At 55.1% G+C, this 12,739-nt stretch overlaps 1 protein-coding gene across 2 annotated transcripts; it reads left to right on the top strand.

The window, feature by feature from the left end:
* Window positions 1-1,614: 1,614 nt before the first annotated feature.
* Window positions 1,615-12,207, top strand: TBXA2R (thromboxane A2 receptor). Of its 2 annotated transcripts, XM_067734307.1 has the most exons (4): window positions 1,615-2,164; window positions 6,585-6,814; window positions 6,956-7,453; window positions 11,451-12,207. In XM_067734307.1, the coding sequence occupies exons 2-4, from the start codon at window positions 6,668-6,670 to the stop codon at window positions 11,694-11,696; spliced, it is 891 nt and encodes a 296-aa protein (XP_067590408.1). In that variant the 5' UTR covers window positions 1,615-2,164; window positions 6,585-6,667; the 3' UTR covers window positions 11,697-12,207. The 2 variants fall into 2 exon arrangements, with proteins under 2 accessions (XP_067590408.1, XP_067590407.1); XM_067734306.1 differs by having other exon boundaries at window positions 6,585-7,453.
* The last annotated feature ends 532 nt before the right edge of the window (window positions 12,208-12,739 follow it).

Below are 12,739 nucleotides of genomic sequence, written 5' to 3'. Positions count from 1 at the left end.
TGAAGTCCCAGCCCCACATCCTCTTCCCACCAAGTCTGCCCTCCTTACAGTTCCCCGAAGCCTCATGTTCTCTCTTGCCTCCAAAGTTTTGCACGTGTAATTTCTGCCACGTCTCTTGGACCTGTGGAACTCCTACGCATTCCACAAAGCCCCAGTTCTCAGTCCCTTCTCCCTTACCCCCACCCCAGGATGCCTTCCTGGCTCACCTCCTGGGCTCCTACCTAAGCCCTGTCACTTCCTTGGGCCCAGCCCTGAGCGCAGGAGAGTGGGACTGTCTGTATCCAGCTTTCTCTCTCTCCAGCCTGGGGGATCTTTGAGGGCAGGTCAGGTTTAGTCTACCTGTTCTACCACATGGGCTGCCACAGAGTTGCCCTTAAGGAGGGGGTGGGGGAGGCAAGACTGCCTGGAACAACTAGGCTTTACAGAGGAGAGGGCCTCGGAGCCAGGGCTCTGCCAGATGCATAGGAGTTGGGGAGATTCCTTGTCAAGGAAGAGAAGTTACGGTTAAGTGGGATGGAACAGAGGAGGTGCCATCTGGAGGGATGCAGAGGCCGGAAGGATAGTGGGTAGACCCAATGGAGGGGAGAGCAGGGCCAGGGCAGGAGTCCATCTTTCTCACTCAGAGCCTATACTCTGTGCCCCTCCCAGGCCCCCGAGGACTGGGTAGGGTGAGGTCAAGGCCAAGCCAGAGAGCCCCGGCTCACTCCAGGCCTTAACTGAGCGCCAAGGAGGCCCAAGGCCACCCCTCCATGCCCAAGCCCTGCCCTCCACACATCTTCGAAGGCCAGCCCCAGGCCCGTGGACCCCCTTCACCCACCTGAGGCCCAAGGACTGTGGGCAGGAAGGACCTTTAAGGAGCTTCTCACTTTCCTGCATCACGGTCCAGCCTCCATGCCTTTGCTCTAGCCGTACCCAGGTGGTCATCCTCTGCTTTCATGGCTTTGGGCTGATCAGACCCTGGCCCACAGCCCTGAGTGAGTCTGGGGGCTTCCAAGGAAGCCAATCCTTCCTGGGGAGACATTCCCCAGCCCTGCTTCCAGCCCGCTGCTCATCCTCAATCACGCCTGCAGTGCCGGGCTCTGGGCATCCTTCCCCACCCTGCACTGCGGGGGCTGAGGGAAAGCACACCTCCCCACCCGGACCGCAGGCGGCTCTGCAGGGGGCTTTGCCTCCTCTGGCCCCAATGCCAGCCTGTGTCCTCACAGGACCCTCCCCCTAGAATGCCACCACCCACAGCCCTCCCAGATCACCTGCTCGAGAAGCCTGTCTCAGCAGGCTGCCCACGAAGCTCCTGGGTGGAGAGTGTGCTCGCCTCTCCCCTCTAAACGTCCCTGCACCTCTACCCCCAGCCCGGGCAGGGGCCTCAGACAGACCCTACATTGATGAGGCACCTACTGTGTTCCAGGCCCTACCCCACCGGGTTCACCAGCTCTGAGCCCTGGGTCCCTGGGTCGGGGTCTGGCGCCCTGGGGAGCGGGGCCCGCCGGGCCCGCCCCCGCCCCGCCCCCTCTCATCCTCGGGTGCAGCCCGGACGGTGAATAACACTGGGCTTGGCGGCCGGAGCGCCGGGAGGGGACCTGGCTGGGGCGGGCTTGGGGGAGGGGAGCGGGCGGAGGCTCCGGAGAGGGCGCCGGCCACCCCGGCCACCGCCCCTGCCCCTACGGCCCTGGGGTCCCATGGGCGCCCCCTCCCCCAGGAGGCCTCGCGGTTTCCCCGCTGGGCTAGGGCGCGCCCACTGACCCTCATCAGCCAGGCCCGGGCGGGAGGGGCGTGGCCAGCGCGGGACTGGAGGGGCTGATGGGAGACAGACACTAGCAGAGACGGGCGCCGGCCGCAGAACGGAGCCCCAGCCCCGGGCTATTTTTAGTCCCCGCCGAACCCCCTCCAGGCCGGGAGGGGACCTCGCCGCCCCTCCCGCGGCTCGGGACCCCGCCCCGCCCCACCCTCTATCTGTGTCCCGCCGCGACGTGGCAGTGCCGGGGTCCTCGGCGTGGTTCTCCCGCTGTGACTCAGTTTCCTCAGGGGCCCCGGAAGCCGCCCTGCTTCCGCTTCCGCACGCCCCCCTCCAGCCCGGCACCCGCAGGTCCGCCGGGACGCGGCTGCGCGGCTGGCTACCCCTGTACGCCCCATCGACCATCGCCTGCTGAGGACAATTGGTCATCAGGTTAGGGGCGGGGCGTGAGTGGGCAGGTGTGCCTTGGGTGTATCCTGCGGTGACCCGCCCTGCTGTGGGTGTTTCACCGTGGGCGGTGACAATTGCCAGGTGCTGGGTGTTCCGGGGCATTGGTGAGCTTGGGTCCCGTGCCTGGAGTGCTACCGGCCCTGGGCACCTGTGTGTGCCTCTGTGGCCAGTGTGGCGGAGGATGTACTTTGTGTGTGGGTTTCCCTGGGTCTGTGCCCGGCCATTCCGTGTCCTGTGGTGCCACTACAGCCGGGGAGGGAGCCAGGGTGCTGGCTGTGGCTGTGAGTGTGAGCACACGTCTGGTTGGTTGTGTGTCTGTGTGCACACTCGGAGTTGTGCCCATCATTAACCACTGGCCGCCTGGCTTGGGTCCTGTCCCTTCATCACCCATCCGTCCCCCGCTGGTGCTTGGGGACACCCACTGGACAGATAAGGAAACTGAGGCTCACAGGGAGGGACCGTGTGAGTCCGGGCCAAGGCTCAGCTCCAACCCAGGCAGGCTGACTGTGATGCCTCTGGGGTGGGGGCTTGGCTGCTGTCACAAACAGGAAAAGTTCCCGGAAATTGAGTCTTGTGGTGGGGGAAGGCAGGGGTGGGCCTGGGGACTGACAGTGGCCCTGCATGTAAGCGTTTGTGTCTGTGTGGGCGTCTGTGGCTGCACAAGGGCGTGGAGGGCGTCCACACCCTCAGGCGTGCAGGTCTGCATCGGGTAAGGGCAGGAACTGATGCAGAGATTGGCCTGGTCCCTGCACTTTCATGCCAGAGGACATCGTCGTTTGTCACCTGGGCAGCATTAAAGGACTTAGGAAACGTGGAAGTGGGCCAAGGTCACACAGAGCATCAGGGCTCCCACCTGGCTGCCCCATGCACGCAGCCAGGAGATGAGCTGTGAGCACAGCCAGGAAGCAGGAAGGGTGCACCAGGCGGGGTGGGGATGGGGGGCACAGAGGGGGCAAAGTCTCAGTGGCAGGAGCAGGTCAGGCCTGGGAAGACCAGCCAGAATGCCAGCAGGCGAGTCGGTGTCCTTGTTATCCCCATTTCACAGAGGGGGAAACTGAGACTCAGCAAGGTCGAGCCCCCAGCTGGGCAGTGGCAGATTGCGGGCTCCAGTCCGAGTTTGTCTGAGGTCACCGTCACCCTTGGGGGAGGCTGGGTGGGTCCATGGCGTGAGGACAGGCAGGCCGGGCAGGCCAGGTGGTGGTGTGTCAAGAGGAAGAGGGACTTGTTGAAAGACGGATGGATCACAGAAGCAGGAGAAGAATGAGGCAGAGGTGATGACGGACCTTCAGGCAGAGGAGGGGCCTGGCCCTTGGGAACCAAAGACCACATTCCATCGGGGCCACCATGGTGGGCGGAGGGAGGACCAGCCTGGTGCCCGAGCCCAACCCAGCGCACAGGCCTGTGGGACAGCGGTGGATGGATCCCTCCCAGCCTCACCGAGGGAGGCTGAGGGAGCACTGAAAGTCCATCCTCCAGAGAGGAGCCAGGACCCGAGAGAGATTTCTGGAACCCAGGACCCAACCAAATTCCCGTCAAAGTTCTGGAACCTCAGCCCCTTGAAATTCTAGATTCTTGGGGCCTTCAGCTTCCAGAACTGGGAACTCGTTAGAATTCCAGAACCCGGGACCTTCAAAGTCCAAACCTCCCCACTCTCGGGCCATGGAATCCTGGGTTTGTCCAGCAAATCTGGGGTCCATGTTTCTTTTGAGGCACAGAGAGGGAGAGCACTTCCCCCAAGGGCCACACCGTGGTGCTTATGGCCCTCGGACTGAGAAGAGCACGGTCCCCTGCAGGGTGGGGGCCCTGCCAGCCCTCCCGGCCAATGTGGGAGGGGAAGGGAGGCCTCGCCAGGTGCCCCTCTGGCCCGCTTGCCTGGGGAACTTGAGCTGCCCGCTCTCACCTGAACCCCTCGGGGGGACTGGAAACCGCCGGCTGGGGCCAGAGGGAGTGGTGCCAGTTTCCAGCCTCCCCCAGGCCAAAGGCCCTGGGCCACAGGCTTGTTCCCAGACATGGGAGACGAGGCAGACACGGGGTGTGTGTCCCCGGTGCATAAGCTCCCGCGCAAGGGTGGGGAACCAGGAGACCATGAGACCTGGGAGGAGCTGGCGGTCACTCAGGGCTGAGGCAGGGGCAGTGACTGCAGGCACAGCCCTGAGTCCCCAGGAATGTTTAGAAACAGCGCATTGCCAGCTCTCCAGGGAGGGAGGGAGCAAGCGCCCCGCCCCAGGGGGAATCCAAGTGCAGGCCAAATCTGAGATGGCAAAGAGCACACCCCTGCCGGGGAGTGGAGGGCTCAGATGGCCGAGCACCGTGGAAAGCCCCCACCCCTCTGGGGTTCAGGTTTCCGTCTCCAGGCCCCGCCCCCATCGAAGTGGCAGTGGCCTTGGCTCTCAGCCTGGGAGGGAAGCTCTGTGGAGCTGGCCAGCAGGAGCTGGATAATTTATGAGGCTCAATGAGGAGTTGCTGAGCTGAATTAATGAGATGGGGAGTGAGGGGGTAGCGAGCACGCTCACTGCTGAGGCCGGGTCACAGGCATGGGCTCAGGGCCAGCACGAATGGAGCGCCTGCGTGGGCTTAGCCCTGGGCACAGACGAAGTCATTCTCATCATCCGCCCCATCTTATAGGAAGGGAGACTGAGACTCAGAGCGGGGGCTTGACTCCCCTCAGGGTTCGTGGCAAAGTCAGTGTTCGAATCCAGTCTGACCAACTTTTTAGAAAAATTCTATCCCTTTTTTTTGTTTGTTTGGTTGGTGTGTTTTTTGTCTGTCTTGTTTGGCTGAGCTGCACAGCTTGCAGGATCTTAGTTCCCTGACCAGGGACTGAACCCATGCCCTCGGCAGTGAAAGCTCGGAGTCTTAACCACTGGGCCGCCAGGGAATTCCCTAGAAAAATTCGATCTGTTTTTCATCAAGGAAAATTCCGATGATGGTGACCCTCCACACCCACCTCCCACCAGCCTCCACCTGACTCGCAGGCCTTTGACTCAATTACACACATTTGTATGTAATGAGGCCCGAGTTTAAATCTCAGATCCACCCCGGCTAGGCTGTGTGACTTTGGATTAGTTATTTAACCTCTCTGTGCCTCAGGTTCCCTGCCTTTGCAAAATGGGGACCATAAGAGGACCTTTCTGAGCTTTAACTGCCTGGGCCATCTGTGCCTCCCATGGTCCTGCCTCCCCACCTTTGCCCACTCTGATCCTGCCACCCAGTGCCCCCTCCCTGCCAGCACAAGGATGGCTCGTGGCGTGCGCCCAGGGTGGGGTGCCGGCCCCCTGGGTGACCTTACGCCCTCCCTGCTGTGTCCTTTTGGGGAATAGTTGCGGCATGCGGACTTCTTAGTTGCAGAATGCAGACTTCTTAGTTGTGGCATGTGGACTCTTAGTTGCGGCATGTAACTCTTCAGTTGCGTCATGCATGTGGGATCTAGTTCCCCGACCAGGGATTGAACCCAGGACCCCTGCATTGGGAGCACGGAGTCTTACCCACTGGACTACCAGGGAAGCCCCTGGAAGCTGGCTTTTGAATGGTCTCATTTTATTTCTACTCGACGTCCCCATATCTGGCTGATTCGTCCACACCCGAGGCAGTCAGACCCATATGTCTCTCCAATTTTCTCCCCCAGCCCCACACAGGGTAGTTTATAGCCCATTACCCTCCTCCTATTGTTTATAGCCCGTCCCTAGGGATCCTGCTGCTCCACATGACCTGAGTTTTGCTCACAGATGGAACTGGATTTCTGGGTTTATTTCTTATTAAACAAAAACGGGGGAAAAAAAGAATCTACACGATTCCAGCATGTGAGGAAGGCTCTCCCTAAAACACCAATGGGGCCGGGTTTCTCCCACAATTTCAAGAGAAATTGTGACCCACAAGGCTGACCTTGGAGCCTGCTCGAGAACCAGCGACCTCTGGCCACCAGCCAGCTGCCCTCCCCACACTGGGTGTGTCCTGTTTTACGATAGCTGAAATCTGTTCTGGTTTCTGCAGTCCACCAAGGGCTCAGATGGATGACCAGCAGGGAAATGGAAGTTTAGAGAGAAGAAATCATTTGCCTGGGGTCACACAGTGGGTACGAGGGCTGGAATTCAAACTGGGGCTTCTCAGCCCTTCTCTGAGACGTGGCAAATACTAACTGGTGTCTTTCAGGGTTCCCAGAGGAGACAGAACTGATCCTCACCCTTGAGGGTCACTGAGCCTGGGCAGGACAGGGCTGGAGCTAGTCATAGTAGTAATAGTAATACTTACTGAGTAGGGAGTGAGATAGGTCAGGAAAGGCTTCCTATAGGAGGGGATATTTGAGCTGGGGCATTGAAGGTTGTGTAGGAGTTCACCAGGGCTGCTCAGACTAAAATGCAGAATGTCACCAGCAAATCTTCTCTTCCGCCACCACCCTCCCCAGGTGTGCCTGAGCCAGTGCCAGTCCACCCCACCTGCAGCCTTGGCCTGATGGGGTGGTGACCCTCCCCACTCCGCTCTGGCGCCATGTGGCCCAATGGCAGTTCTCTGGGGCCCTGTTTGCGGCCAACAAACATCACGCTGGAGGAACGGCGCCTGATCGCCTCCCCCTGGTTCGCGGCCTCCTTCTGCCTGGTGGGCCTGGCCTCCAACCTGCTGGCGTTGAGTGTGCTGGTGAGTGCGCGGCAGGGCAGCTCCCATGCGCGATCCTCCTTCCTGACCTTCCTCTGCGGCCTGGTCATCACTGACTTCATGGGGCTGCTGGTCACTGGCACCATCGTGGTGTCCCAGCACGCCGCCCTCTTTGACTGGCAGGCCGTGGACCCTGGTTGCAGCCTCTGCCACTTCATGGGCGTCATCATGGTCTTTTTTGGCCTGTGCCCGCTGCTGCTGGGGGCCGCCATGGCCTCGGAGCGCTACCTGGGCATCACCCGGCCCTTCTCACGGCCCGCAGCCTCCTCGCAGCGCCGGGCCTGGACCACGGTGGGGCTGGTGTGGGCCGCCGCGCTGGCGCTGGGCCTGCTGCCCCTGCTGGGTGTGGGTCGCTACACCGTGCAGTACCCGGGCTCCTGGTGCTTCCTCACACTCGGTGCCGAGCCAGGGGATGTGGCCTTCGGTTTGCTCTTCACCCTCCTTGGCAGCCTCTCGGTGGGGCTCTCCTTCCTGCTCAACACGATCAGCGTGGCCACCCTGTGCCACGTCTACCACGGGCAGGAGGCCGCCCAGCAGCGCCCACGGGACTGCGAGGTCGAGATGATGGCTCAGCTCACGGGCATCATGGTGGTGGCCAGCATCTGCTGGATGCCGCTGCTGGTGAGTGGCGGGGGCAGGGGCTGCCGGGGTCTCCCACCCACCCTTGGTGACTGGGCCTCGGTTCCTCCCGAATGAATTCATAACCCTCAGATTCTCGTCCGCCCAAGAAAATGTGGGCATGACCCCAGTGTTCAAGGGTCCTTCCTTGAGGAACCCATGAGCAAGACACAGATAATCCCAAACTGGGGGCAGGACTGGGGCAGAGGCAGTGTCCTGGGACTGAGATGCCCAGGGAAGGGCTCCCAGGCTCTCCCTGGGATATCAGGGAAGGCTTTCTGGAAGAGGGGCATTGGAGCTGGGGTTTTGAAGGATGAAGAGGGGTTTACCTGCCAGAGAAAAGCAGGGAGGACATTCCAGGTACAATTACTGAATCATTTCTACTTTGTGCCTAGTTCTGGGCTGGACCCTAGCCTTGCACAGATCTTCCCTGAGTCAGGGGAGCTTGCTGAAGTCCTTCCACTGATTGATGTAATTGGCCGCTTGGAGTGGTTATTTTTCCATTTCTGACTGTATGGCGACAAGTCTGGAGACTGGAATCAGATACTTGGTTTCCAGCCCACATCCAACAAGGACTTATCATATGACTCTGGCTACGGGTCAATCTCCAGCCTCAATCTCTTCCAGCCTCAATCTCCCCCTATTATGGGGATGACTAAAAAGGTGCCAGCCTCTCAGAGTGACTGTCAGGATGATGACATGAACTCATTTGTTCATTGGTTCCTTCAACAAACATTCACTGAGCTATGAGTGTGTTGCTGGCTCTGGTCTAGGCACTGCACAGGGAACAAAGCTGACAAAACTGCCTGACTTCCTGGAACTCTTAGGCCGTGGGGAAGACAGAAAATAAACAGTATATAAGTAAGTGAAGTGGTAGATATTAGGAGGTGATAAGGGCTAAAACAAAAGCTAAACCTGTGGGATAGGAAGATTGCAAATTTGGTTTGCTTTGTTTTGCTAAGAATGTTTTTACGTGTGTCAGTGGTGGGAAAAAAAAAGAAAGGAACATAATTTTTTTTGTGATACGTGAAGCTGCAGGCACTGATGGGTCCCAGGGGAGTGGCAGTTACAGGATGATGCTTCCGGCTGAGAAATGTGCTTCTGTTCTGTACCTGGGGTGTCCCTCCCAGGCCTGGTCTCATAGAGCTGAGGCCATTTCTTTCTTTGTATTTTGTTTTATTTATTTTATGCAGCAGGTTCTCACTAGTTATCTATTTTATACATATTAGTGTATGTATGTCAATCCCTATCTCCCAGTGCATCCCACCACTGCCGCCCCACCCCGCCACTCTACCCACTTGGTGTCCATACGTTTATTCTCTACATCTGTGTCGAGCTGAGCCCATTTCTATATTCACTTGTAATTATTATCATTATTGTTTATCGAGCAGCATCTAGACGGTGCCTGTGAGCACCTGAGTCAGGTCCCCCCTCTGCCCACAGCCCTCCAGGGCTCCCACCTCCCTCAGGGTAAAAGCCCAAGTCCTCCCTGCCACCCACAAGGCCCTGCACGACCTGCCCCGTCCCCTCCCTGCCCTCCCCTCCTCCCTCTCTCCCCCTCGCTCACTCTGCTCCAGACACATGGACCTCCTGGCTGTTCCTCCAACATGCCAGGCCCGGTCCTGCCCCAGGACCTTTGCACTGGGCTGTACCCTCTGCCTGGAATGCTTTCCCCCACCCCAGATCTCCACATGGATCACTCCCTCACTCCTCCATGTCTTACCTCAAATGTCACCTTCACCAAGAGGTCCCTGACAAGGATCTGTCTCAGCCTCTTCTTTCTCCCTGCCCTCCAGCCTTGACTCTCTTGAAATAGCCAGGATGAGCCCTGCCCTGCTCTGAGCCATTGGAACTGAGGCTTTGTAGGATAAATAGAAGTTGAACTGTTAGGTAAAAACCAGGAAGGCATCCTAGGTAGAATCACTGAATCATTAAACGATTCCTGGTCCCCTTGGGCAGCAAAGTTTTTCCTAAAAGGCCATATAGTAAACCCTTTAAACACAGTCTCTGTGACAACGACGCAGCTCTGCTGCTGTGGCATGAAAGCTACATGGAAACAAACGGGCGTGGCTGTGCACCAATAGGACTTCATTTACGGACTCTGAAACTTGAATTTCATGTCATTGTCACGTCACAAAATATGCTGTCTAGGCCTCTACCCTGGTGGCCCAGTGGTTAAGACTCCGTGCTTCCACTGCAGGGGGTGTGGGTTCGATCCCTAGTTGAGCATGCTGCGTGACATGGCCAAAAAATAAAAAATAAAAATATTTTTAAATTTAAAAACCCCCAAAATATGCTTTCTAATTTTTTTCTCTCACCATTGACACATGTAAAAACATTCTTAGCAAAACAACAAACCAAAAAGGCAAAAATAAAGCAAACAAAGCAAAACAAAAACAGGTGGCAGGCCAGATTTGGCCCATGAGGCAACTCCTGCTCTAAAACCTCCCATAGCTCCCTATTGTCCCAGAAGAAAGGCCCACAGACACTTCCTTCAAACTCACCTGGGAAACTCCTATTCGCCATCTGGTTACCTCTCCCAAGCCCGGTCAGGCTCCTACTCTGGGCTCCAACGGTGCCTCCATCACTGCTAGGTCACCCCCACTCCCACCGCCAAGCTGCAACCACCTGGTCACATGTCCTAATGGGGCTGTGAACCTGTGAACCTGTGCAAGTGGGACCTGGGTCTGTCTTGGCCACTGCAGTGTCCCCAGAATTGCCCAGCATACTAGGTGCTCAGGAAACAATTTTAAAATAATAATTGTGGGGGAATTTCCTAGCGGTCCAGTGGTTAGGACTCTGCACTTACACTGCTGAGGGCACAGGTTCAATCCCTGGTCAGGGAACTAAGATCCCGCAAGCTGTATGGTGCAGCCAAAAAAAAAAGAAAAAATTTCTTTTAGTATAATACATGCAATACAATATGAATATAATTATATTAACTATAGTATAAATTTGATTATAATTATGAAATATAATAATTATAATTAATTAGATTAGAATTAATAATTATATCAATCATTATATAATTTTTAAATACTGTATAACATATAACTATAATTACATATTATTACTTAATATTTAACAATTATATCAATCATATAATATATAGTTATATATTATATAACTGTTAAATACTATATAACATATAACTGTAGTTATATATTATTCATTCATACTTAATAATATATCAATCATTATATAATATATATTATGTAATTTTTAAATACGATATAACATAGCTATAATTACATATTATTAATTAATACTTAATAATTATATCAATCATTATGTAATATATAGTCACATCCTTATAATTATGTTATATATTATATAATTACATATATAACTTTAAATACTATATAATATATATAACATAACTATATATAATAGTTATAATTAACAATATATTAATTATTAGGTAATTAATTATATTCTATGATAATCTGTAAATACCTTATTACATTATATAGTATAATATTAAATATAAAATCCAATATTTAATAAAATATATTAAAGTGATTTAATATAAGAATTTAACAAAAATTATTTAACATAAAATTTTATAAACTATAAATTTTAATATAATATAAACTGACTTAAACAACATAAAATTTAATTATTTAATATACAATTTTATACCATAATTTGATATTATATTATAAAATTTGTATAAAATATAAATGTTTGACAGAATAATAAAACTGGCAGTCACAGTGATTCCACCTGCTCGCACCTGCAAGTCCTCTTGTCCACCACGTTTAATTGTGCCCAGGAGAGGAGCAGGAAAAGTGTGCTATTTTTCGGCCACATCAGCTGAAGCTCAGAGAGGTCAGGCAGCTCTCCCGGGGTCACACAGCACCTCGGGGACAAAATCAGCACGGGGTCTCGGTGGATGGCAGGTGGCCCGGGCGGGTACTGGTGGAGGGCAGGGCTGGTGGCCGGCCTGGCCCCCGGCTGACCGCTCTGGCCACACGCACACACACCCCTCCCCCCGCAGGTCTTTATCGCCCAGACGGTGCTGCGGAGCCCGCCTGCCATGAGCCCGACTGGGCAGCTGTCCCGAGCCACCGAGAAGCAGCTGCTTATCTACCTGCGCGTGGCCACCTGGAACCAGATCCTCGACCCCTGGGTGTACATCCTGTTTCGCCGGGTGGTGATCCGGCGCCTCCACCCTCGCCTCAGTACCCGGCCCAGGTCTCTCTCCCTGCAACCCCAGCTCACCCGCAGGTCCACGATGCAGTAGGGCCAGGGCTGGACGTCGGGGGCAGCTCTGGAAGGACAGAGCACCCTGCCAGCATGTCCCCCATCTAAACTTTGTCCTCCCTGTCAGTCGCATCTGCCTGTTCGGAAGTCCAGGAGCCAGGAGTGCAGGATGGACAGTTTGAGTGGCAGGATTGTGTGCTGTCTTCCATCATCCCTGGGGACCCTCCAACTCTTCCCTGACTCCCCTTTCCAAAGCCCCTCCCCTCTCTCCGCCCCTCCCCACTCAGAGGCCCCTCCCAATCCCAGGAAGGGTGTGGGCAATGCTGGGATGGTGTCTGGAGGAAAGCAGACTTGTAAGCCTCCCCTTGCAGAAATCCTCCAGAAATGGGGGACTCTGACCCCCTCTGACCCCTGAATATGACCTGCTTACTGGGGTACAGTTGATTCCCTTTGACAGCCCAATTTGAGAAGGCTCTGTCTAGAAAAGGTTGAATGAGAACGGGCAAGAGACTCCCTCTCTTGCCAAAATATAATCTCTTTTGGCTCTGAAATCGTCAATTATTGAAGTTTCTTGTATCAATATTCCTATCCAACCGTGTGGCAGCCAAGCAGGACTGGGGGGCTGTGGAAGCCCCAAGAGGTTGGGCTGGCTTCCGGCTCCTCTCCCCACTTCCTTTATTGAGTCTTCCCTAAGCACTTTACAGCTTGGATCTCCTGGAAGCCTCCCTACAGCCCCTAAGAGAGGGTTCTGGGATTAAGCCCATTTTGCAGGTGAGGAAAAGAGAGGGCAAGACACACAGGGACCATGGCGTACACGCCTGCTTCCTCCACGGCAGATGGGATGCACTCCCTCATAAGCTTGTGGTTTAGCCATCTATTCACTCAGCCCTTCAGACTCCCCATGCCTTGAACAAGCAGCTCCTGGCCCATAGTAGGTGCTCAGTAAAGGCAGACAGAATGGCCGAACGACTGAGTTTGTCTAGAGCACCGTGTGTCTGCAGGTCCATGAGGACCTGCACGCTTAGCACTTAACAATGTGCCTGGCACATCGTAGCCATGTAAGAAGCATCTAGTGCTGTCATG

Source organism: Pseudorca crassidens, chromosome 3 (assembly GCF_039906515.1).
Source record: "Pseudorca crassidens isolate mPseCra1 chromosome 3, mPseCra1.hap1, whole genome shotgun sequence".
Classification (NCBI taxonomy): Eukaryota; Metazoa; Chordata; class Mammalia; order Artiodactyla; family Delphinidae; genus Pseudorca; species Pseudorca crassidens.
Note: the sequence above shows the minus strand (reverse complement) of the source record. Positions and strands in the feature narration are given on the sequence as shown.